The 26,226-nt window shown below is 40.4% G+C and overlaps 1 protein-coding gene across 1 annotated transcript; it reads right to left on the bottom strand.

Annotated features, from left to right (window-relative positions):
- Positions 2,103-8,432, bottom strand: RPS3A (ribosomal protein S3A). Its single transcript, XM_005691176.3, has 6 exons — positions 8,267-8,432; positions 7,436-7,539; positions 6,879-7,066; positions 4,619-4,827; positions 4,023-4,132; positions 2,103-3,797 (listed from the first exon to the last, which is right to left on the bottom strand). Exons 1-6 carry the CDS (start codon positions 8,326-8,328, stop codon positions 3,676-3,678), a joined length of 795 nt encoding a protein of 264 aa, XP_005691233.1. The 5' UTR covers positions 8,329-8,432; the 3' UTR covers positions 2,103-3,675.

Raw genomic sequence — 26,226 nt, 5'->3', positions numbered from 1 at the left:
CATTCGATGTCCCAGTAATTCAAGTCTATGTCCCAACCAATAATGCCAAAGAAGCTGAAGTTGAATGGTTCTATGCCTATACCACCTTCTAGAACTAACACTGAAAACCTGTCCTTTTCATCATAGGAGACTAGAATGCAAAAGCAGAAGTCAAGGGATAACCTGGAGTAACAGGCAAGTTTGGCCTTGGAGTACAAAATGAAGCAGGGCAAGGGCTAACTCTCTTGGCAGAGTTTTTGCCAAGAAAACGCATGCATGGTCATAGCAAACATCCTCTTCCACCAACACAAGAGATGACCACACTTGGACATCACCAGATGGTCAATACTGAAATCAGATTGATTATATTCTTTGCAGTCAAAGATGGAGAAGCTCTATAGTCAGAGCAAGACCAGGACCTGACTGACTCAGACCATGAATTCCTTATTGCAAAATTGACTTAAATTGAAGAAAGCAGGGAAAACCACTAGACCCTTCAGGTATGACCTAAATCAAATCCCTTAGATTATACAGTGCAAGTGACAAAATCTTCCTAAGTGAACAATGCAAAGAAATAGAGGAAAACAATGTAAGACTAGAGATCTCTTCAAGAAAACTAGACACCAAGGGAACATTTCATGCAAAGAGGAGCACAATAAGGGACAGAAACGGTCTGGACCTGACAGAAGCAGAAGAGATTTACAAGGTGGCAAGAGTACACAGAACTGTACAAAAAAACCTGAATGACCCAGATAACCACGATGGGGTGATCACTCACCTAGAGCCAGACATCCTGGAGTGAGAAGAAATCAAGTGGGCCTTAGGAAGCATCACAAGGAACAAAGCTAGTGGAGGTGATGGAATTCCAGTTGAGCTCTTTCAAATCCTGAAAGATGATGCTGTGAAAGTGCTGCACTCAATATGCCAACAAATATGAAAAACTCAGCAGTGGCCACAGGACTGGAAAAGGTCAGTTTTCACTCCAGTCCCAAAGAAAAGCAATGCCAAAGAATGTTCAAGCTACTGCACAATTGCACACGCTAGCGAAGTAATGCTCAAAATTCTCCAAGCCAGGCTTCAACAGTATGTGAACCGTGAACTTCCAGATGTTCAAGCTGGATTTAGAAAAGGCAGAGGAACCAGAGATCAAATCACCAACATCCATTGGATCATAGAAAAAAGCAAGACTATTCCAGAAAAACATCACAATTTCTGCTTCACTGACTGTGCTAAAGCCTTTGACTGTATGGATCACAACAAACTGGAAAACTCAAGAGACGGGAATACCAGACCACCTTACCTGTCTCCTGAGAAACCTGTATGCAGGTCAAGTTAGAAACAGACATGTTACAGCAGACTGGTTCCAAATTGGGAAAGGAGTACGTCAAGGCTGTATATCATCACCCTGCTTACTTAACTTCTATACAGAGTACATCATGTGACATCCCAGGCTGGAAGCAGCACAAGCTGGAATCAACATTCCCAGGAGTATTATCAATACCCTCAGATATGTAGATGATACCACCCTAATGGCAGAAAGCAAAGAGGAACTAAAGAGCCTCTTGATGAATGTAAAGGAGAAGAGTGAAAATACTAGCTTAAAACAACATGCAAAAAACAAAGATCATGGCAACTGGTTCCATCACTTCATGGCAAACAGATGGGTAAACAATTTTTCCATTGTTTCATTAAAAACTTGTATCCTTGGTACTGAAAGCAGAGGCCTAACCACTGGACTGCCAGATTTCTTTTGAATGAACTGTGAATCATCAAAGATGACCAGAGGACTTCTGTCTAAAACAGGATGGAGGGACTTCCCTGGTATTTCATTGGTTAAGAATCCTCTGTGCAATGCAGGCAACCTGGGTTCGATCCTGGTTGGTAAACTAGGATCCCACATGCCATGGAGCAACTAAGTCCATGTACCTCAATTACTGAGCCTGCACGCCATAAGTAAGACCTGATACAGCCAAGTATTTTACTTAGAATATAAATTGTAAAAAGTAAAATAGGATGGGTGAAGTTGTTCAGGAATACAATTTTAGACATGTTAAATGCCTATTGACATTAAATTGGGAGTTGGAGGGACAAACCTGGAGTTCAAAAACAGTCCAGACTAGAAGTAAAATTCTGAATCAGTTTATTTAAAACCAAGAAATTGAGTAAGACTATTTTTAGAAAGAATATTGGTAAACATAAAAGGACTAGGGCTCAACACTGAGGCCTGAAACAAACTAGCAAATAGTAGCTAGCAACACTATTTGGAAAACTTTGAGGTCCAATTCCAGAATATAGTTAAGACACACAGAAGAAAATCAGCTGTCAATTATCACTGTTACAGAAGTAAAATTAAAGCTAAGGATGAACCACTGGCTTAGCAATGACATGTTAATTCTAACAGCAACAGTTCCTTAAAAGTGGGTGTAAAAAAAGTGTGAGAGAGAAAAAAGCCCAACTGCGATAGATTCAAGCAAGAAAAATAAAATCACGTGCAAGAAATATGGCTACTCTTGCAAGCTTTGCTATAAGCTTGAATAGGGGTGTATGTGGAAGGGCAGAGGACTTGCTTGTATGCCGAGACTGGCAGAGGAATAACGAAAAAGGTGAGAACTGATGGAGCCAAGAACGGTAGAATCTGATGCTTCTGTGTCTGACTCTGCGACCCCACAGACTGCAGCACGCCAAGCATCTCTATCCTTCACTATCTTTAATAAGAGTTTGCAGATTCATGTCCATTGAGTCAGTGATGGTGTCTATCTCATCCGCTGCCACCCCTTTCTCCTTTTTGCCCTCAGTCTTTCCCAGCATGAGACAGGGTGGAAGTAACAGCAAATTCTGAGGTTCTTACTCCCAAGGCCATCAGCTGAACTGAGAATGAAAAATTAGAGACTTGAGCGGAGAAGGTATAGAACAGAAAGGGTGAGTGACTAGTAAACACTGGATAGCAGACAAATGCCCCCTTAACAGAGACCAAGAGCCAGTTTCTCTACTTATCTAGCCAACTTCAGCTCGACCATTAAGGTTTTCAGGGGGGATTTACCTCTAGAGAACACAAGACAGCATTTATCTTTTTAAAAGACAGACCCACTATGCTAGATGGCAATATGCTCTCCTCTTCCCACCGCACGGTTTAGGACAGTGGTTCACGAAGTATGGCTCCTGTCACCAGCGTCTCCTGAAAATTTGCCAACTGCCAACTTGCAGACTTCATCCTGGATCTACATCATCAGAACTTCTGGGGGCAGGCCCTGCAGTGTTTTAACACGCCTTTCAGAGATCTGAGAACCACCTGAGCTTCCCTGGTGGCTCAGATGGTAAGGACTCTGCCTCCAGTGCAGGAGACCTGGGCTCAGTCCCCGGGTTGGGGTTACCCCTAAAGGCTGTGGCAACCTACTCCAGTGTTCTTCCCAAAGAGTCAGATACAAGTGAGTGACTTTTGCTTTCAAAATTTCAACCAGGTAAAGAAAGGGTTTCCTTTTCTTCACCATCTATAATACTTCTAGACCATTCCTGCTTAAAATAGATCTTACCCTTTCTTGGCTACTTAGTAACTAAATAAAATATACACAAAAGGTAAGAAAACTTCACCACAAATCAGAACATCTTAAATAAGCTGTCAGGTTATTTAAAAAGAATGATCAGGAAAAAAATACCACAAATAAGATGTTTTATTTGTCACCATTAAGAGTCTGCATTTTAAACCGATTCTTGGACTGGTGGCTCATATCCATCAGCTCGTTCAACTTTAGCACCTGTCTCATCCCCAGTAGCTTTTCCAGAACTACTACCTTCACCATGTAGCTCCATGAGTTTTCCCACTAAAAAGAAGGGAAAAATTGTTAGTTACAGTCTACCATATCTTGAAACATGTTATCAGTACTCTGTAATACTATACAAGGAAGACAGGAGGAAAAGCAACACCTGACCTCAAAAAAAACAACACTTTTCTACACAATTTTTTCTACACACACAAAAAACAACCTTCTCTACACAAACTACTTTTCTACACAATTTTCTTTCAGAAATCCTGTGACTTCACTTACATTCAAATTTGGGCTTCTTCAGCATTTTTACTTTTCTAACGAAGACATCATGGAGTGGATAAATAGATTGGCAAGCCTTTTCTATGTCTTTTCCAATGCTATCTGGAATCCTGCAAACCAGAAATGGTAAGTTAGAATAAACCTACACTTCATTTAATCCACAATTATCCTCGTTCTGTTATTGCCCCTTCATAAGTAGTTAAATAATTTCAACTATACAGCTACTTAATAGCAAAATCAGCACTTCTGAATCCAAGCGCTATACACCTTTTCCAAACATAGGTCTAAGCAACTGCATGGGAACATCAGAAAAATGTTAACTTTTATCACTGGACATCATATGGGACCGAAACATTTGTCATCATTTATTCCCATACTTAATTACAAAAGGTTTGTATTTTCTAAGGCAAGGATGAGTCCTGAAAGTCTCACTAAATGCCCAAATGCGAAACCATCAAGTAACATTTACTGAACACTTAACACATTTTCAAGAGATGCAGCTAGACAGTTTCAGATAATTTGAACACAGTTCTGACCACACCTTGTCTCACGCGCTTTTCCTTATCTGAGGGTTGTATTGTAAGGAAAGCACTTACAGTTTATTGACCACCTCTTTCAGGTCGTTGGTCTGCACCTCTCGGGTCATGATCTCCATCATCTTCTTGCGGATCTGGCGCACCTGCTGGTGCTGGGCGTAAGAGGTCTTCCGAATCTGATTGTTGCGCTTTTTAGTAAAACCCACACAGAACAGACGAAGCAAGTAACCATCAGTAGTCTTGACGTCAACATGAGCTTCAATCATGGTCTAGTGAAAAAAATGACACTGTCAGTTATACCAGTCTGAATTTATCCATTTTTATCCCTCAAATTCCAATTTTAAAAAAGTGGAAGGTCAAGTATTCATTACACATTATCAAGTATAATATAAATGGGCTATTTAATTTATAGTTAATGTCCTTGAAGTGAGCTTACCAACAGTTATCTTGAATTCTTACTATCCTACAAATCTAATTTAAACAATGAGTCCTCTCAGCTATCTTCCCCATCTCCTCCAGGTAGGTTCTCTAGCCTCATTATCACTATCTGCAAAGAACCCCCTCTTTTACATACACATGCTAGCCTTTAACAATCTGCTCCTCCCCCAATCAATTTCTTAACTCAGCAAGTAAACAAAAAATGGGTTCTAGGAGACTCTACAATACTGACATCTAATGTAATAACACCAAACATATATTTTAAAATGTCGTTTATGTTCCAAACCAAAGCCACAATAAGGATTAAATATTCCATTTCACGGCTAAAACATAATTTTAAAAAATCCATAGTCTTAACACTACCTAAATTCAGGAAGATTTGCCCTGTTTGCTTTTTCTAAATTTTATGCTTTACTTTCAAAAAACCAATATAATGCAATCATAGTGAAAAACCTTACAGAAATACTTACAGAAATACTATTAAAACCTTAGGGGAATGTCAGAAATGTACGGTATAATCATTATGTCATTTGGGACCGAAACATTTTGTCATCATTCATTCCCACACATAAAACATTCCCAAATGGTATCTGAACCAATGTCATTATTTCCTGTAGTTAAAACTAACTTGTAGCAAATGCTTTCTGCTAACAAGTTCTGTACAAAGCATGTTTACATGGATCTTTTATCCTGATTCCATGAGCTAATGTTCTTACCTACATTTTACAGATTTAAAAAAAAACAAGGCTTAGCAAGCTGTTAAGTTACTTTTTATAGCAATAAAGGTCCATCTAGTCAAAGCTACGGTTTTTCCAGTAGTCATGTATGGATGTGAGAGCTGGACCACAAAGAAGGATGAACACCAAAGAATTGATGCTTTTAAACTGTGGTGTTGGGGAAAACTCTTGAGAGTCCTCTGGACTGCAAGGAGATCCAACCAGTCCATCCTAAAGGAAATCAATCCTGAATATTCATTTGGAAGGACTGATGTTGAAGCTGAAACTCCAATACTTTGGCCACCTGATGTGAAGAACTGACTTATTGGAAAAAAAGGGGACAGCAGACGATGAGATGGTTGGATGGCATCATTGACTCAATGGACATGAGTCTGAGCAAGCTCCAGGAGTTGGTGATGGACAGGAAAGCCTGGCTGCTGCAGTCCACGGGGTCAAAGAGTTGGACAGAGTTGGACAGGACCGAGCAACTGGAATGGACTGAACTAAACTAAAAGTTACTTTTCAGAGACTGTAACTGGGAAAAGGAAACAAAATTCCAATCTCACTCCAGAGGCTCTGCCTCTCCTACTGAACTGTACAATAGATAAAACTAACCCAATAGCCCCTTTTCATGATAAAATTCACAAGATTTTGAAGTTCAAAGGTGTTCTGAGGACAGGCAAAGCCTAAACTGCAAACCTGTACTAATTCATGCAAACCTGTGCTAATTCATGCAGCAAAAAAAACTTTGAGGATAATCCAATATTAAATCCTGAACTCAGTTTAAGGGCTTCCTGGGTGGCTTACTGGTGAAGAATCCACCTGCAGTGCAGGAGACACAGGTTGCATCTCTGGTTGGGAGGATCCCCTGGAGAAAGAAACGGCTACCCATTTCAATATTCTTGCCTCGGAAATCCCATGGACAGGAGCTTTTCCAGCTATAGTCCATGGGGTCACAAAAAGAGTTTGGGGACAACTGAGTAAACACCACCACCACTGCTGTTGCTCAAGTTCAAAAGTCCACACTCAATAGCAAGAAAATATCACAGACTTGAAAAGAAATATAGACAAAGAAATCTAAACCTCAAATGAACACACTCCTTCCTGACATTAAATCATGATATCTTTGGCCGTGCACACTACAGCACCATGCATGTTCTTCTCACCTGCCATTTTTTGACCATGGAGCACATTTTGTCACGGGTAAGATCCATACCATGAAAGTTAGTCAGGCAGTTTTTGCCCTGAACATCCTCAGTAATTAGCTTGAATTTTCTAAATGCTACTTCATCATTCTGCAGATCAGCAAGACTCACTTCAAAAACACGACCTTTGAGGCCATCAGATGCAATTTCTACAAAACAAGAATCAATTGTTAATGTTAGGAACAACGTAAACAAAGCCAAGCCAGCTAAGTTAACGTTCAAGCATTAAGAAAATTATAAAGACCTTAACTTTTGTTAACCAAATCCATATGGTCACCAATAACTTACTGACAGTGCTTATTAGAAGCTCAAAACTAACCACGCACGTTTTACTGGTAATTCTTAAAAAGTACCATCCTGCTTCCACAAGCACCTTAGGACAAACAGTCCCCAGTGGGGCCAAAGTCGCAATCAAAAGCTGACATTTCCTTAAGTATCACACCACAGAACGGATAGTAGACCAAGATCCACGCATGTCTCAAAGGAAGAAAAACACAAACGGAGAATAAGATACTCACTGGTTCCTTGAGTTCTCGTGACCAATGTTTTCCCAATATTCCTTATATTGAACATGGCTGGTGCTTTCACATCATACCAATCTTTTTTAGAAAATGGGTCAACCCTGTATTTAAAAACATGCTTCAGTTTTAAAATCACGTAATTGTTTTGAACCTTCCTCATTCTAATTACTTTAAACGGCTAACTAAATTCCTCTCAGCGAGGTGAGGGACGCACACGTAATCTAGCTCTTCTCACCAGGTCCTTGTGCAGACCTGGCACTCCAGTCAATTAATTATGCCACGAACACAGACCCTCTCCCCACACCACCGGTCCTTCCACCATACCAACACGCCTCCGTCACGCAATGTCTCTTCACTTTTACTGTTTCGTGAAGACACACACTGGTAACCCGCACACTTTAGGACCTCGTGCTAGCTTACTGGAAACTTCCAGCTTCCACCTGGCCCAAGCAGCGGAGAGACGCGGGGTCCTGACTGAACCACAGAAGTGTCTTTCACATCGCCAGATCTCAGAGAGGTATTATCCGTGGAATTTACTAAACCCATGATCCCACAACTCCTGTCCGACTCGCGACAGAAATCTGACTCAAAAGGGGCGCGCAATAGGCCCAGAAGGCCAGGGGAAAAACAGTCAGCTCGCCTCAAAGCAGCGCCCGCCTCAAAGCAGCACCGGCCTCCGCCGGGCCGCGGTTCGCAGTTTTCCAACTACGCACGGCCATCGCAATCCAATTAGAATCCTCGCCATCCGGCTTACTCTGCGGCCCAGAAACCGCTCGCCGACTCCAGTAGGGATCCCCCAAAGCAGAGGCCGCGACAGTTGCCACTTACACTTTCTTCTTGGCTCCCTTTTTGCCTCCTTTCGTAAGGCGCTTGTTCTTGCCGACCGCCATGGTGCCGCTCAGAGAGCCAAAAGGGCGGAAGTGCAATTCGCGCGAGAACTTAGGCGTGCGGGGCGGGACGCGCTGTCTACGTGACCTTCGACATTACGCTCTTCCGGCCTCAAGAATATCGCGACAACAGAGAGAGGCAAGCGTCCGACTGTGCCTGCGACAGCGCCCTCATGTGTGTGGAGGCTGTGCAGAATGCCGCGGCCGCTAGTTGAGAGGCCGAGCTCCGGAAGTGCTGGCGCTGGTAATGCGAGGTGCGGGCTCCTGGTAATGACGGTTTCCGAGGCTCTGAAGTCCGGAAGTAGGTTTCCTAGGAAGCGGACGCCCACTCAGCGTCGTTCAAAGCTAAACTCACCGTGTCACTTTCAAGCCTGTTTCTTCTCAAACCCCAAGCCTGTGGCATTCGGGGTTAGACAGCAGGTCCTAGGTTCTTACACTAGCTTGTCTGTACTTCCTTGTATTTGAGATGGAGGCGGTAGTGTGATCTACCTCGTAGGATTAAGATTAAATAAGTGTAACATCGAAGATACTGGTTCTGTTTTGCTTATTGTTGAAAGCCGCTGGTTGGTTAGTGGAATACGTTCGCCTTGTGAGCATCTGTACTTTTCTATAAATTTCTTATACTTTGATAAAAAGGTGTTTGGGGGGCCATGGGTTATTTTTGAGGGGGGAGGGGAGTTGTTTCTGTTTCAGTGGAGTGAGTTCTCATTGTTTTCCTGAGGGACTATGGTTGCAGTGTTTCCAGATCCCTTGATTTTTCGGGAAAAGTTTATTTCAGTTGCAGGGGATAAGGAAATTCCTCCTGGCTAGATGTGGTCTGCTAGCTTCCAATGTGTAATGAGTCCCTGAAAAGCTGGCCCATGTAGGCTTGGTACTCCGCCAGTGGTATGTTGAGTTCCCCGCTGGCAAAAATCTCTGCTACCAAGCAAGAAACCTGGCTGGAGTCACATGACTTCCACAAGCCTTCAAGTCCTTTAATCTCTTTCAGTCCTTCTAGCCGACATCCCTTACCTCCTGTGACCCTTACTTTCTAAAACAGTCTTCCTAAATCGCCAAGCCTAGCCTGCTTAGTTCACAGCAGTATGACATACCTAACACTACTGAACTGTACACTCAAATATGGTTAAAATGATAACTTTTATATTGTGGTTTTATCACAATTATTTCTTTTTAAGTCCTTGTGGGTGTGTTAAGTCGATTCAGTCGTGTCTGACTCTTTGGGACCCTGTAGATTGTAGCCCACCAGGCTCCTCTGTCTATGGGATTCTTCAGGCAAGAGTAATGAAATGGGTTGCCATGCCCTCCTCCAGGGGCTTTTCCCGACCCAGGGATCAAACCCACAACTCTTAAGTCTCCTGCATTGGCAAGCGGGCTCTTTACTGTTAGCATCAAAAAAGTCCTTAGCTGAACCTACAAAACCTCTTTTATCTTGACTTACCTCTGTTTTCATTCTCACCCTATCTTAGTCGTTAGTGGATACCCCAGCTCTGGACATCTAGAACTAATTAAAATTCCTTGCAGTAAGATTTCGCTTGCCTCCATTCCTTTTCCCTGTGCATTTTCAAGGCGTGTGAACACGCTCAGCCACGGAATCATGTCCAACTCTTTGTGACTCCAGGCACTGTAGCCTGCCAGGATGCTCTAGGGCAAGAATACTGGAGTGCGTTGCCATTTCCTTCCCCAGGGGATCTTTCCAACCCAGGGACCCGCTTCTCCTTTGTGGCAGGTAGATTCTTTACCCCTGAGCCACCAGGGAACCCTCATTTTCGAGCAGCTCAGTTTCATTTCTTCTTTCACTAAGAGATTAATTCCCCAGACAACAAGCCTTCCCTCATATCTGTTCCCAGAAGAACTCACACTACTTGTTAGTAACTACTGGTGAACGTGTCTGTTTCTTACTGTAAGCAGGAGGGCACGCAGTGCAATCGTCTTCTTATTTGTGGCCATTTTTTAGCACAAAGTGGGCCCTCATAATATTTGTTGGATGAATAAATAATAGTAGACAACATTGGTGATGGTCCCAGTCTTTTGAACTTTGAGGATCAATCTAGATTTTCAAAATAATTTGGGGAATCAACAACAATTTAAAGTTTTCACCAATCTGTGAAACAAAGCGAAAAACAACTGCCATTTTCTATCAGCCTCATTTCACTTAAAAATTATATTTTGACCCCCAAAATAAAGAGAAAACCTTCTAAAAATTCATAAAGAACCCATACTCTAAATTAGCTTTTTGAAAAAGTCTACAGACCTTATTTTTCTTGTCTCTTCACAGATTCAAGACTACTAGTGATCAGTGGAAATCAGTGAGTCCTTCCAAATATGGTACTGAGTGTAATAAACCATTAATTCTATATTTGACAGTTACCTTGACTAAGTTTACTTCATAGGTGACACTTCGCTGGTTTAAAAATTTCCCAATGGAAAATTTTATCAACCCCCAAGTCAGAATAAAAATTGAACTTGCTTTCTTCCTAGACTGATTCCTCTTTCTGCCCAAGAGTGCAAGAGTCCCAGGGGAGTCATTAATGAAGTCAGCTACGTCTAGTTTATTCTGGAGACACCAGCACCTGAGGGATTTGTCAGAGGTACAAATTTCAGTCCTCAACTTTGCCTTGTAATGAAAGCTTTTTAAAAATTGTATTTCTCTAACACTTGTTGTCTTGTATGGTGCAATCATCAGTTTTAATTAAAATATATCCAGTAAAAGATAGCATGAGAGGTGTGAATCAGTTTATTGGGTCTCAACTGTCTAGGAATTTCAAAATTGAGATGGAATACAATGGAACAAAAATTGTCAATATAGCAAACCTAGTAAAGTTTCAACTAGTACAGATATAAGAATGGGGCCATAAAGAAGGCTGAGCACTGAAGAATTGATACTTTTGAATTCTGGTGCTGGAGAAGACTCTTGAGAGTCCTTTAGATTGCAAGGAGTTCAAATCAGTCAATCCTGAAGGAAATAAATCCTGAATTTTCATTGTAAGGACTGGTGCTAAAGCTCCAGTACTTTGGCTACCTGAAGTCAAGAGCTGACTCATTGGAAAAGACCCTGATGCTGGGAAAGATTGAGGGCAGAAGGAGAAGAAGGCAAGAGAAGACGAGATGGTTGAATGGCGTCACCAGCTCAATAGATATGAGTGTGAGCAAACTGGGAGATAGTGAAGGACAGGGAAGACTTGTGTGCTGGAGTCCATGAGTTTGCAAAGAGTTGTACACCACTTAGCAGCTGAACAGCAACAGTAAGGTGTCAATATTGCTTTTTTCTCTTTCCGTCTTTGATCTGTTAAATCCATCCAGTGATTTTGTTTGAAATTTGATTGCTATGTTTTTTATTTCTGAAATAAAAACTGCTTTTTTTCAGTTTATGTCACTTATTTATTTTAAAGATTTCTTTCTTTCTTTTGTTTTTTGGCTGTGGTGGGTCTTTGTTGCTGCCCCGGACTTTCTCTAGTTGTGGTTTGTGGGCTGTCTTCTTCCTTGCGGTGTGCAGGCTTCTCTTGAGGTGGCTTCTTGTTGCAGAGCACAGACCCTAGGCATGTGGGCTTGGCGGTTGTACACAGGATAAGTTGCTCTGCGGCATGTGGGATCTTCCCATGCCAGAGGTCAAACTGGTGTCCCCTGCATTACAAGGTGGATTTTTAACCTCTGGAGCACTAGAGAAGCCCTATGTCACGTCTTTAAACTTTATTTTCTATTGAGGTTACATTGCTTTATAACATTATGCTTCATGTGTTCAATTTATATCCCTTTGTTGTTCCTTATTCTTTCAGACATCATCAATGTCAGATTTAAACCCAGTGAGCATAATTGTGATTGGCATCTGAAGGGGTGTTGGGAGTCTTGTTAGACTGAGCCGTTAACCTTTCCAATTGTGAATCAAGTTAAATTTAGGATACCCAGCTGGTGGCCAAGAGTTTTTTGTTGGTGTAGGAATGTCTCCCCTGACCATGTTCGAATGGGTTCCAGAATTGTAACATCATTTTCTCCCAATCTGTAGACACCCCTATCTCATTTCCTTTTCTTTTTAGCTGCAGCTCATGGTTGTTTCATGTGAACAACATACTTTTTCACCAAACCTCTGTACTTCCTCAAAGCCCTAGCCCTCTGTGACCCTGCCCAGAAAACCCTAAACCTACTTCAGTGTTCAATTTACCCTTCATGGTAGTATTTGCCCCTATTTTTTCACTCCTGCCTCTATCTATGACTATGTGTTGTCCCCTCTCACCCCGACTCTGGGCTTGATATTGTGACTTGCTTTCATCAAGGGACATTAGCAAGTTGGGCAATGACTTAAAAGAGGCTGGCACACGTGGACTCACTCTCTCTGCTCTTCAGAACACTGAGCTCACTTCCTGAAGAAGCCTGATCTAGCCTGCTGGAGAGGAGCCGTGATTTGAAGGGGAGATAAGAAGGCCCAGCTGAGGTCTTTCCAGAACAACCTGGCTACCAACCATTAGGTGTTTTTTAAAAAGGCCATCCTAGACCATGTAGTCCCAGTGAGCTCGCCCAGAACAGAAGACCCACCCAGCTGATGCGTAGAATCGTGAGAAATAATAAATGTTTGTTGTTTTAAGTGTTGGAAGAGTTTGGGTTGCAGCAGAAAGTACCGTGCATTTTTCCACACCCTTACAATGACCAATACCCTCATGGAGTGGTTAGAGAAAACTGCACATTTCAGACTGGAACTATTAGAAATCAGTGATCTCAGTTGAGTCTTGGGCCCCTGACAACCCTTTTCTCTGTCAACAACCCTTCCCCTTCCTCTCAAAGTGTGACTATTCCAGTCACTGACAATGCTGTTCCCATCCCCAACTCAGCCTATCCCCTGTCATATTTAGAAAATGACCTTGTTGCCTACTTCAGATAAGGCGGGGCTTGCAGGCCACAGTAAGGACCTGATGTTTTCCTGTGTGGGATGAGAAACCATCGGAGGCCTTTGAGTAGCAGAGTGACACTGGCTGCTGCGTGGAGAGCGCTGTGTGGTGAGCAGGAGACGTTCAAGGAGACGGCAGGAGCTCCACGCAGGGGGACAGAGGAGGAAGTGCGCAGGGTGGAGAGCTGTGGTGGCAGGACCCCATTCAAGGAGACTAAAATGCAGACGGCATCCTCTGGGCTTCAAGTGAGTGCAGTTGTCCTGGGTAGGATGAAGTGAAAATTCTGGTTATGTTTTGAAATGAGAGCCTAAAGAATATGCTGATTAATTGACGTGGGAAGAAAAAGAGGAAATCAGAGATAATCACATTTCACTGTAATGATTTTTTTTTAAATTGGTGCTTTCCTACCACTCCAGAATTCTTGCCTGGAGAATTCCATGAAGTGAGAAGCCTGGCAAGCCGTGTTACTTTCACTACCTCATTCCCTCCTGGGAAGAAGGCAGAGACTGTCCTAAATATCTCTCTTTGTATATTAGTCTTGAATGAATGGATGAATGACTCAATGATGAATCCTGATTAATATTTTTACTTGATATCAGACCACACATTTTCTTTTGAAACTTAGCTTTTCTCTTTCTTTTCTATTTACAAAGTGAAAATGGAGTAATGAGTTCTCATTGTAGAGGTGTTCCAGATGGAATTATGAAAATGCACTCTATTTCCTCCCGGAGCACAGTGATCAGGACAGTACAGGTCAACAAACTATGATCAGTTGGCAAAGAGAATGAAATCAATCCTGTCACTGAACACATTGTTCAGGTGAGGGTGTTTTTCCACGGTAGAGCTCTCTTGAGGAAGTAGTATGCTAATTTGCGTTCTGGCTTAAGCTCCTTATCTTGTTGCCAACTGGCACCTTTCATTGCCCTGTGACAAAAGATCAGCTGAATTCTCCAAGTGCTGCAGAATATTTTATTGGTCATGTCAAACACAGTAAGGCCTGGAAAATTTCTTAAGGTAACCAGATGCTCTTCAGAGTTATATAGAGGAGATAATGTATTTGAAAACAAGAAAAGGCAGTTTTAACAAGTTTAAAGGCCTCAGGGTATAACTGAAACAACATGGATTTTGAAGCCAGACCTGGTTTCAAACCATCGCTTTGCCACGTGGCCCGGGACTTTGTATTAGAGTCTATTTTCTCACCGATTGAGTGGGAACAATACCTGAATCCTGTGGTTACTGAAAAGTGTGAATGACAGTGTGTACATTGGAAGCCTAGCACAGGCACATAGTAGACACTCAGTAACTGCTAACTCTCCTTTTCTCTTTCTCTCGCTCCAAAATGAATGTCAGAGGTGCTGTCTTTTTCTCAGCTGCGCGCTCACCGAGCCCCTCCCTGCCCTTAACCTTATTTAAAGGTCAAGTGTTGCTCTCCTTGGAGTGCACTCAGCCAGGTGGTTTCTTGGGAACAGATGGGAAGAAGGAGCTTGTCCAGGGAGGGAAGCAAGAGAATTAGGAAGGAAAGCTGACTTCACGTCTGCACATGGTGGTGCAGCGTCGTGACAGAGGTGCAGCCGTACAATCGAATTGGACTCCTTATCGCCATTGCTGCCACAGAAACAGCACACGTCCCAGGCACACTCACGTTTTTTTCTGATACCCGTGCAGCCATTATTGCTGGTTCTAAGTGGGAATTGAAGTCACTTCCCTTACACTGTAAGGGGGTAACTTGTTGCTGTTTTCAGTCACTTAGTTGTGCCTAACTCTCTGCAACCCCGTGGACACATCAGGCTTCCCTGTCCTTCACCATCTCCTAGATCTCTAGTCTTTCCCACTCTATTCTTTGCCTCTGTTTCTTTGCGTTGATCACTGAGGAAGGGTTTCTTACTCTCCTTGCTGCTCTTTGGAACTCTGCATTCAGATGGGTATATCTTTCCCTTTCTCCCCTGTCTTTAGCTTCTCTTCTCTTCTCAGCTATTTGTAAGGGCTCCTCAGACAGACACTTTACCTTTTTGCATTTCTTTTTCTTGGGGATGGTTTTGATCATTGCCTCCTGCACAGTTACGAACCTCTGTCCATACTTCATCAGGCACTCTGTCTACCAGATCTAATCCCTTGAATCTATTTCTCACTTCCACTGTATAATCATAAGGGATTTGATTTAGGTCATACCTGAATGGCCTAGTGGTGTTCCCTACTTCCTTCAATTTAAGTCTGAATTTTGCAATAAGAAGTTTATGATCTGAGCCACAGTCAGCTCCAGGTCTTGTTTTTGCTGACTGTATAGAACGTCTCTATCTTTGACTCCAAATAATATAATCATCTGATTTCAGTATTGACCATGTCCATGGTGATGATATCCATGTGTAGTCTTCTCTTGTGTTATTGGAAGAGGGTGTTTTCTATGACCATGCGTTCTCTTGGCAAAACTTTGCCAAGAGAGTTAGCTTTTGCCCTGCTTTATTCTGTACTCCAAGGCCAAATTCGCCTGTTACTCCAGGTATCTCTTGACTTCCTACTTTTGTATTCTAGTCCCCTTTGATGAAAAGGACATCTTTTTTTGGTGTTAGTTCTAGAAGGTCTTATAGGTCTTAATAGAACCATTCAACTTCAGCTACTTCAGCATTAGTGGTTGGAGCATAGACTTGGATTACTGTGATATTGAATGGTTTGCCTTGGAAACGAACCAAGATCATTCTGTCGTTTTTGAGATTGCACCCAAGTAATGCATTTCAGACTCTTGTTGACGATGAGGGCTGCTCCATTTTCTTCTAAAGGATTCCTGCCCACGTAGTAGATATAATAGTATATCTACTGTAAGTGATGGAACTTTTCTTCTGGATAACATTTCACAAAGTGAGAATTTAAGGTAGACCCTAGTGTTGTCACAACTTGGCATCATGTATATCTGAGTTCAGTCTCACCTTATCACTTAATAGTTTGACTTCAGAGAAGTTTTTAATCTTTCTGAGCTTGTCTTCACCTTACTCTGTTAGTCGGAAGGTGAGTTCAAAACTGCCAAGTCGCACAACTCCGGGGAGTGCCACTCATATAGGCTGTACAAGGTGTTAAGCAAAAACTTGACTCAGAAACTGTAATGAGACTTCACTGATAGGCATAAACAGCATAGAAGTTATTTGTTGCTCATGCGGCAGTCCCACTGTATTCAGTCCAGGGCTGACGCGCAGGCTCTGTGGTATTAGTGTTAGTCACTCAGTCACATCTGATTCTTTGCGACTCCGGGGACTGTAGCCCACGAAGCTCCTCTGTCCATAGAAGTGTCCCAGCAAGAATACTGCAGTGGGTAGCCATTCCCTTCTTGATCTTATTTAATTATTCTGCCATCCATAATGTGTTGCTTTCATCCGCGTGGCCCAAGTTGAAAGTTAACATTTAATTCAGCAGGGAGAGGAAAAAGCAAACAGGAGGGCATATTTCTTTCCTTGCAGAATACCATCTACAAGTCCTTTTTTATTTTTTTGGCCACGCTGTGCTGCTTGCAGGATCTTAGTTCCACCCAGACCCTCAGTGGAGAGAGCGCAGCGTCCTAACCACTGGGTCACCTGGGAATTTGCACCATCTGCCAGTATGTCCTCTGCAGATCACTGTGATGTGCTTACCTGTAAGAGAGGCTGGGAAATGTAGACCTTATCTGTACAGTCATGTGCCTACCAAAAATCCTGTTATTTTTCAAAGAAGAGAAGGATGGATATTTAGGAACAATTAGTCTCTGTCTGCCTTATTTGAATTTACTTTTGAAAATTAAATGCATGGACAGTAAGTGACACAAAGTAGATTTTCAAAAAACTTTCTTTTTTCCCATTTCCCTCTTTCTTTTACCCTGAAAGGGAAATTATTTCCAACACCATTTATTAGCAATACATTTACAAACATAAATAAGAATACTATTTTTTTTGCTTAACTGACTAATTAATAACTCTATTTAAATATGTAGCACTATAATGAATGCATGAAAGGTATTGAAAAAATAAATGCTTGGGAACAGGGAGCACCAGAAGGAGCCTTGAAAGGGCTGATTTTGATCAGAAACTTGGTTCATAAGAACTGAGTAGGATAATGAAAGTGGTGGTAAGCAAATTTAGGTGAGCAGTTCAGGGTCCCAACACAGGGTCCGAATGACTGAGAGTCATTTTGAACTGTTACTTAGGGGATAAACCAGTGGTAGAGGGAAAAGAGGTTCTGGAAGAAATTTAGTCTGGGCTTAGGTGAAAATATTTTGTTAGTTTTTTTGGTTGTTTTAAATTTATTTTATTGAGGTGTAGTTGATTTGCAATGTTGTGTTGATTTCTGCTATACACAAAGTGGTTAAGTTATACATATATCTACGTATTCTTTTTCCATGTTATTTTCCCTTATGGTTTTTTGATAAACAGTATATATGGTAGGACCTTGTTGTTTATCCAATTCTATACGTAATAGTTAGCATTTACTAACCCTATACTCTCAGTCCATCGACCCCCACACCCCGTCCCCCTCGGCAGCCACAACTTTGCTCTCTGTCTGCGAGTCTCTTTCTGTTGCAGACGTGAGTCCGTTTGTGCCATAGTTTAGCTCCCACGTGTGAGTGGCATCATGTGGCACTTGACTCTGTCTCCCTGGCTTACTTTGCTTAGTATGATCATCTCTAGGTCCATCTCTGTTTCTGCAGTTGGCATTATTTCATTCTTTTCATGATACATATTCTGTTATATATTATGTACCGCATCTTCTTTATCCGTTATTCTGTCAGTGGGCATCTAGGTTGTTTCCATGTCTTGGCTATTGTGAATAGTGCTGCTTTGGACAAGGGTTGCATGTATCTTTCTGAATTATAGTTTTGTCCTGGTATATGCCCCGGAGTGGGATTGCTGGATCACATGGTAATTATATTTTAATTTTTTGAGGACTCTCCATCCTGTTCTGCATAGTGGCCGCATCAACTTATATTCCTACCAACAGTGCAGAAGGGTTCTCTTTTCCACACCCACTCCAGCATTTGTTATTTGTTGATTTTTTAATGATGGCCATTCTGACAAGTATGAGGTGATTAGGTGGCAATATTTTCGACCAGCAGGAGAGAATAGGTCTGTTTCTAACCTCTAAAGAGTCAGAAATAGAGAAAGGTGCTTTTGACAAGAGAGGAGTAAACAAAGAATGATTTTAAAGGAAATACATTCACTTACAGACTCATGTATTGATTGATTCATTAGTGATATTCAAAATTTATTCATTTTGAATGATGATTCATTCAAAAACAGGGCTCTGCCCTCAAGAATCTTATGGTCTAGCATGCTAAGGAGATTGAGCAATGTGGTCTAGTAAACTTACACATGGCCTCATCTGTACATGGATTCTACTCAGTGACCCCTTCAAATGGTATAGTAGAACAATCTATGTACCGCCTTAAACTCTGTGTATAGTCAATGCAAATTATGAAGACTTCAGAAATATTATGCCTCTTGTTCAAACTTTTAATCAGAACAAATATCCACATACACACTTCTTACCCTCAACTCCTGTATTGCAAATACATGGATATTCTTTTAACTAGGATCTCTGCAATGATGTTCATCGTAACAAGATTTTTACTTGTAAATCAGATTTTTATTCGTTCAATAGTATTGTTGAGATACATAGCATGACCTTTATCCTTTCCATATGACCTTTATTTTGAGAACTTCTCAAGTACTGTGATAAGTGTAATTTGCAATTAACTGACCTGGCTTCAGTCCCAGCTTTCCCACCAAAAGTCACTTAATCCCTCTGAGATTTAGGTCCCTGCAAAATGGAGATAATAATGCCTGCCTAGTCTACCTCACAGGATTATTGCTGTGCTCTCAGTAAAAGTTAAAAATGCAGAGAAATAGGGAGTTTTTTAAATTGCTATAATTTCAGACCTTGAGCATATATCAGCATCCAGAGTGATATTTAAACTGCCACCTCATTTTTCTGGGTAGCTTGAGAGATGCGTTCAGACTGAATTCCTCTTTTTCTCTGCTAACCTACCACACAGCCTCATGGTTTCTATTCCTATTCCTGTTTCTGCATTTGTCCCTCTCAATAATTGCTAAAGTGAGAATTGGTTTAAGTAATTTAAGCTGCTGGTAGTTACACTGAAAATACAGAGAAAACAGGTAGAAGCTTTGTTATTTTGTTGCAGGGAGAGAGAAAATCAGGAGCAGTCCTGATCCGGTAGTAGTATTTATGGTATCTCACTTAGTCTCTTACAGCTTTCACAACCACAGTGTAAGACAGGATTATTAAATGAGGAAAAAAGGCCCCACGCTTTAGTGAGTTCCCCCAAATCACACAGCTATAAATGTAGAGCTGGGACTCAAAACCAAGTTTGATTACAGAGATTAACTTTTTTCCGCTAACAAATTCCCACGTGATGCTGAGAATTACATATCCTGATCTTGCTCTGCATTTTAAGAACCACTGGGCAAGACTGCTGTATTCATCATCTAGCATCGATAATGCTGTATGGAACATTGGGTTGAAAAACCAGCATATACTAGCTGGGAACAACTAAGATTACCCCCCTTGAAATATATACAGTCCTTTTTGTGTGTTTTTACACTAAAAAAATAGAGAAAAAAAAAAAACCACATGAGACATATAGGAAGCAAAAACGACAGATGTGAACGCAGCCCAGTAACCTGACGTGAATGGATGAACCAGCCCAGTCAGAACACAGACACTGTCAAACTGGGCTTTTAAAGGGATTCAACTACATATTGTCTACAGAAGAAGCGATTCTAAAACTAGATACTTTATATTCAAAAATACAAATAAATAGAAAGTGAAGGAAAAGAAAAGGATATGTAATACAAACACCAAAAGAAATTAAAATTATTAGTATGACAAAATAGACAAAGTCTATTAAAATGTTATTAGAGATGAAGAGGGCTATTTCATAATGATAAAAGGGTCAATCTATCAGGAAGCTGTGACAGTTATAAGCATACCTGCATCCAACAACAGATCATCAAAAATACGTAAAGCAAAAGCTGACAAACGAAGGGAAAAGTAGTTCTACAGTAATAACTGAAGACTTCTCCATTTTCAAAAATGAACAATTAGATAGAAGACCAATTAAGAAATTGATAACTTGAACAATGCTATAAGCCAGTTAGGCCTAATAGGTAGAGAGAGCACTCCACCCAACAACAGCAGAATTCAGTCCTCTCAAATACGCATGGAAGATTCTCCAGGATAGATCATATGCTAAGCCATAAGATAAACTTCAATACATTTAAGAGGATAGAAATAATACAAAATATGTTCTCAAACAAAGTGTCAAGAAAAATCAGTCTAAGAAAAGAAATGGAAATTTTTATTTAAGCATAATTTGAGGATCACAACCCAGAAAGAGTATCTCAAAAAGCTCTGAGAACTGTTCTGCCCATAAGAAGTCAATACACAGTTATATCGGAATTTTTTTGAGACAGAGGGCTATATATCAAAAGATGTATTGCTGACATTTTACATAATCCAGATCTGAGTGTGGCCCTATATCAAGAAAGAATGTTACCTGTCTTAAGAGAATGTCGCTCTTAGTGTTTGAGAGGGAGTTTCTGCCAGTGGGGAAGGTTTGGTTGATGCAAATACAGATATACAATGTACAGTAGGGGGAAAGAGGAGGAAAAAGGAAGAGAAAATGTTATTTACTTTTTTTTGTCTTGCCATAAAATATGAATTTTGTTTCACAAAAGAATGAAATTAGAAATAAGTAACAGAAAGAATCTGGGGAAATTCATAAGTAAATTAAAAAACAGACTCCTAAGTACCCAAATGGAGAAGGCAATGGCACCCCACTCCAGTACTTTTGCCTGGAAAATCCCATGGACGGAGGAGCCTGGTAGGCTGCAGTCCATGGGGTTGCTGAGAGTTGGACACGACTCGGTGACTTCACTTTCACTTTTCACTTTCATGCATTGGAAAAGGAAATGGCAACCCACTCCAGTGTTCTTGCCTGGAGAATCCAAGGGACGGCGGAGCCTGGTGGGCTGCCGTCGGTGGGGTCGCACAGAGTCGGACGTGACTGAAGCGACTTAGCAGCAGCAGCAGCAGCAAGTACCCAAAGGGTCAAAGAAGAAAGCCAAAGTGAAATTAGAAAATACTTTGAGATGAATGAAAATGAAGCAGCATGCCAAAACTTATGGGATATAGCTAAAGCAACACTTAGAATGTAATTTATAGCCGAAAATGCCTGAATTAAAAGAAAGCTCTTTAATCTATAACTTAACCTTCTATCTTAAAACACTGGAAAAGCAGGAGCAAATTAAATCTTAGGCAAACAAGGAAGAAAATAATGAGGATTAGAGAGGAAATTAATGAAGTAGAGAATAGAAAAACAATAGAGAAAATAAATGGAAACAAAAGCTTGTTCTTTGACTAGATCAACAATACTGACAAAGCTTTAGCTAGACTGGCCAAGAAAAAAATTTTTTAAGACTCAAATTACTAGAATCAGAAATGAAATAGGGGATATTCTCGCTGGGCTTACAGAAATAAAAAGGATTATAAATGAAAACTATGAACAACTATATGCCAATAAATTAAATAAATTAGATAACAGGATAAATGAACAGATTATTATAAAGACACCACCAAAACTAACTCAAGAAGAAATAGGTAATCTTAATAGACATATAATAAGCATATTGAATTGGTAATAAACAGTACCTGAAACTGCAGTTCAGACTGGGACTTGAACCCACAGTCTTTTAACTGAGATCACACACTTGTTCTCAGGACTTAATGAAGCTCAGATTCTTGATGTCTTGTCTCAGAATTCAACGAGAGAAAGAGTGGATTTATTTAGAAACACACCCACAGAATATGGGCCATCTCAGAAGGCGAAAGGCCCTGTCTTGGTGTGGTTAATTTTTATGGGCTGAGTAATTTCATGCGCTAAAGAGTGGGAGAATGATTCACTCTCAGGGGCCATCACCCACTTTTTGACGTTTTATGGTTAGCTTCAGAACTGGGATGGCACTGGTGGCTGTGTCGTTTAGATGCTACTGTATTACAGTGAGTGTATAATGAGGCTCGTTTCACTAGAAGTGGGATCTTCTGTCATCTTAGACCTAGATGGTTCTGACCAGTTTTTGTCATGTCCTATGACTATGTCATTCTTTTAAAGGCTGTGCCCTGCCCCCTTTCCTTCTGTGTATACCCACAAAGAAAAGCCATACCCCAGATGGCTTCCCTGATGAATTCTACCAAACATTTAAAGAAGAATTAGTACCAATTCATCACAAACACTTGCAGAACACAGAAGTTGAGGGAGCACTTGCAAGCTCACCCTATAAGGCCAGTATTACCCTGATTTAAAAAACTAGACAAAAAAAAAATAAAAAAATAAAAAACTAGACAAAGCTATTCTAAAACTAGACAAGCAGTTACAAAAAGAAAATGAAAACCCAGTATCTCTTATGAATGTGGAAAATCCTCAACAAAATACTAGAATCAAATCCAATAACATATAAAAAGAATTATATACCATGACCAAGTGGGATATATTTCAGGAGTGTGAGATTGGCTTAATTCTCAAAATCAATACATGTAATATACCATATCAATAACATTAAAAGGAAAAATCAAAGCAAAAAAAACAACCTATGCACTGGGAGAAAAAACTCAGTGTTCATAGTAGCACTGCTTATAATAGCCAAGACATGGAAGCCACCCAAGTGCCCATTGACAGATGGATGGATGGAGAACGTGTGGTGGATATATATATACAAGGGCATCTTGCTGAGCCGCAGAAAGGATGCAGTGCCACTCACAGCAACATGGGTGGACCTCGAGATCACTGTACCAAGCAAATAAGACAGAGAATGACAAATACGACATCACATACATGTGGGATAAAAAAAATAGTAAAAATGAACTTATTTACAAAGTAGAAGCAGACTCACAGGCACAGAAAACAAGCATGGTTACCAGACGGAACGAGGTTGTTGTTCAGTCAGTCATGTCCAACTCTTTGCGACCCCATGGACTGCAGCATACCAGGCTTCCCTGTCTTTCACCATCTCCTGGAGTCGGTGATGGCATCCAACCATCTCATCCTCTGTCATTCCCTTCTCCTCCTGCCCTTAATCTTTCCCAGCATTAGGGTCTTCTCTGATGAGTTGGGTCTTCTCTGATGAGTCGGCTCTTCACATCAGGTGGCCAAAGTATTGGAGCCTCAGCTTCACCGTCATTCCTTCCAATGAATATTCATGATTGAGTTTCTTGAAAGAGGGGAAAGGGATAAATTGGGAGTAGGGGGTTAGCATGTATACTACCACATATACAATATATAGTATGCAAGGATTTACTGTATAGCACAAGGAAGTAAAATATATTCAATATCTTGTAGAAAAAACTATAATAGAAAAGAATTTTTAAAAGAATGTAGATATCTACATATATATTTATAACCGAATCACTTTGATGTACACCTGAAACAAACATTGTAAATCAACTTTGTGTGCATGCATGCTAAGTAATGTCAGTCTTGTCTGACTCTTTGCAATCCCATGGGCCATAGCCTATGAGACTTCTCTGTCCGTGGGATTTTCCAGGCAAGAATCCTGGAGTGGATCAACTATACTTCAGTTTTTTTAAAAAGCAAAAACCACATGATCATCTCAATAGAAGCAGAAAAAGCATTAACAAAATCCAACATCCTTTTGTGATAGAAACACTTAGCAAACTAGTAAATAAAAAGGAACTTCCTCAACCTAATAAAGAGCGCCTATGAAAAGCCTACAGCCAACAATACACTTAATGGTGAAAGACTATGATTTTCCTCTAAGATCAGAAATAAAATTAGGATAGCCACTCTTGCTACTTCTAGTCAACATTATGCTAGAGGTTCTAACAGAGGAATTAAGCAAGAAAAAGAACTCAGATTGGAAAGGAAGAAGTAAAACCATATGCACAGATGACATGATCTTGTCTGTAGAGAATCAAAAAAAAAAAAAAGCACCCCCAAAAACCAAAAGTAGAGACTATAAAACCAGTACAATAAAATTGCAGGATGAAGGATTGATGTACAAAATTCAAACATATTTTTACACATTAACAATGAATTGTCAAAAAATGAAGTTAAGATACAATTCTATTTATAATAACATCAAAAAGAATAAAATACTTAGGACTAAATTAAATTAAAATAAACCTGTGTGTTTATGGTCAGCTTATTTTTAAAATGAGTACCAAGACCATTCAATGGGAAAAGAATAGTCTTTTCAGCAAATGATGCTGGGACAACTGATTAGCCATATGTGGAAGAATGAAGTTGGACCCTTACCTCACACTGTGTACAAAAATTAACTCCAAATGGATCAAGACGTAAATTTAATAGCTAAATTTATTAAGCATTAGAAAAAATAGAGGTAAATCTTCTTGACTTCAAGTTTGACAATTGATTCTTAGATGTGACACCAAAGGCACAAGCAAAAAAGAAAGATAAGTTCGACCTCATCAAAATTAAATGTTTTTCTGCTTCAAATGAAACTGTTAGTAAAGTGAAAAGATGATCCACAAGACGGGAGAAAACATTTGCAAATCATATATTTGCTAAGAGTATTGTATCTGGAATATACAGAAAACTCTTATCACCTCAATAATGAAAGACTGATAACCCAATTAAAAATGGGCAAAGGATCTGTGTAGACACTTCTCCAAAGAACACATACAAGTGACCAGCAAGACCATGCAAAACTCAATGACGGCAATAGTCATTAGAGATGACTAATAGTCACTAGAAATGCAAATCAAACTCACAATAAGGTGACACTTCACACCCACTAAGATGGTTATAATCAAAAAGTCGAATAGCAAATGTTTGTAAGGATGCTGAGAAATAACATTGCTGGTGGGAATGTAAAATGGTAGTCACTTTGCAAAGCAGATTGTCCGCTTTCCAAAATGTTAGACATGAGATCTGGCAATTCCACTACTGGCTATATAACCTAAAGGACTGAAAACAGGTATACAAACAAATATTCATAGCAGCACTATTCACAATAGCCAAAAAGTGGGAATAACCCAATCGTCCATCTTTTGTTTGGAGAAACAAAAGATGGTATATCCATATGGTAAAAAACAAAAAGAGGGGTGCATGCTACAACATAGAGGAATTTTGTAAACATTATGCTGAGTGAAAGAATCCAGACACACAAAATGTCAAATATTTTACGATTCATTTATTGAAATAACCAGAGTTGGCCGAGTCCTAAAAACATGAAACAGATTACTGATTTCCTAAGATTGGGAATGTGGGGAGGGAGAAACAAGAAGTGATTGTTTAATGGGTACAGAGTTTCTCTTCAGGATGATGAAGATATTCAGGAACTAGATAGTGGTGATGGTTGTACAAACTGTGAATACACTGAATGTCACTAATGGTAAATGTTTTTGTTGCATATAGTTTACCACAAGGATAATAATAAAAACAAAGCACGTATACCTACCATTGTTTAAGAAATACAACTTTTCAGATATAAAAAATCTAACTAACTCCAACAACAAAAATAAACATTTTATTGTTTAAAAAACATTGTGAATAATTAGCTGATTTAAGAAAGAATAGGAAAATTTTATTCGAGCCAGTTTGAGGACTATCACCCGTGAACAACCTCTCAGAAAGCTCTGAGAAATGTCCTACTCATTAGAGGTCCAAACCCAGTTATGTAGGTTATTTTGAGACAGAAGGCTGTACATTAAATGATGTGTTACTGGCAGTTTACACCATCCAGATCTGCAGGTACAAAGTGGTGGGTCATTGTGACCCCTTACAAGACCAAGAGGGGATGAATGCTATTATTCAAGGAGTCACATTGTTGATGCCAGGAGAATGTTGCTCTCTGCGGTTGAGCAGGTGTTTCTGCCCACGGGAGGCTGTGGTTGATGCATGATGCAGACACAATGCACAGTAGAGGGGAGGGAGGAGGCCAGAGGGCAAAGACAGTGTTTCCTGCTTAAATTGTTCCTGTCTTGCATAAAATAAAACATGTATTTTATTTCA

Source organism: Capra hircus, chromosome 17, assembly GCF_001704415.2.
Source record: "Capra hircus breed San Clemente chromosome 17, ASM170441v1, whole genome shotgun sequence".
Lineage (NCBI taxonomy): Eukaryota > Metazoa > Chordata > Mammalia > Artiodactyla > Bovidae > Capra > Capra hircus.
The sequence above is the reverse complement of the archived record's forward strand: the minus strand, read 5'-3'. Positions and strand labels throughout refer to the sequence as shown.

Excerpts from the sequence above, each read along its gene's own strand:
- RPS3A (XM_005691176.3), bottom strand. The coding sequence starts at position 8,328 with ATGGCGGTCGGCAAGAACAAGCGCCTTACGAAAGGAGGCAAAAAGGGA. Across the intron at positions 4,828-6,878 it reads CCATGGTCAAAAAATGGCAG|ACCATGATTGAAGCTCATGT; the intron begins GTGAGAAGAACA and ends TTTTTTCACTAG. Across the intron at positions 4,133-4,618 it reads AAAGAGGTGGTCAATAAACT|GATTCCAGATAGCATTGGAA; the intron begins GTAAGTGCTTTC and ends TCTGGTTTGCAG.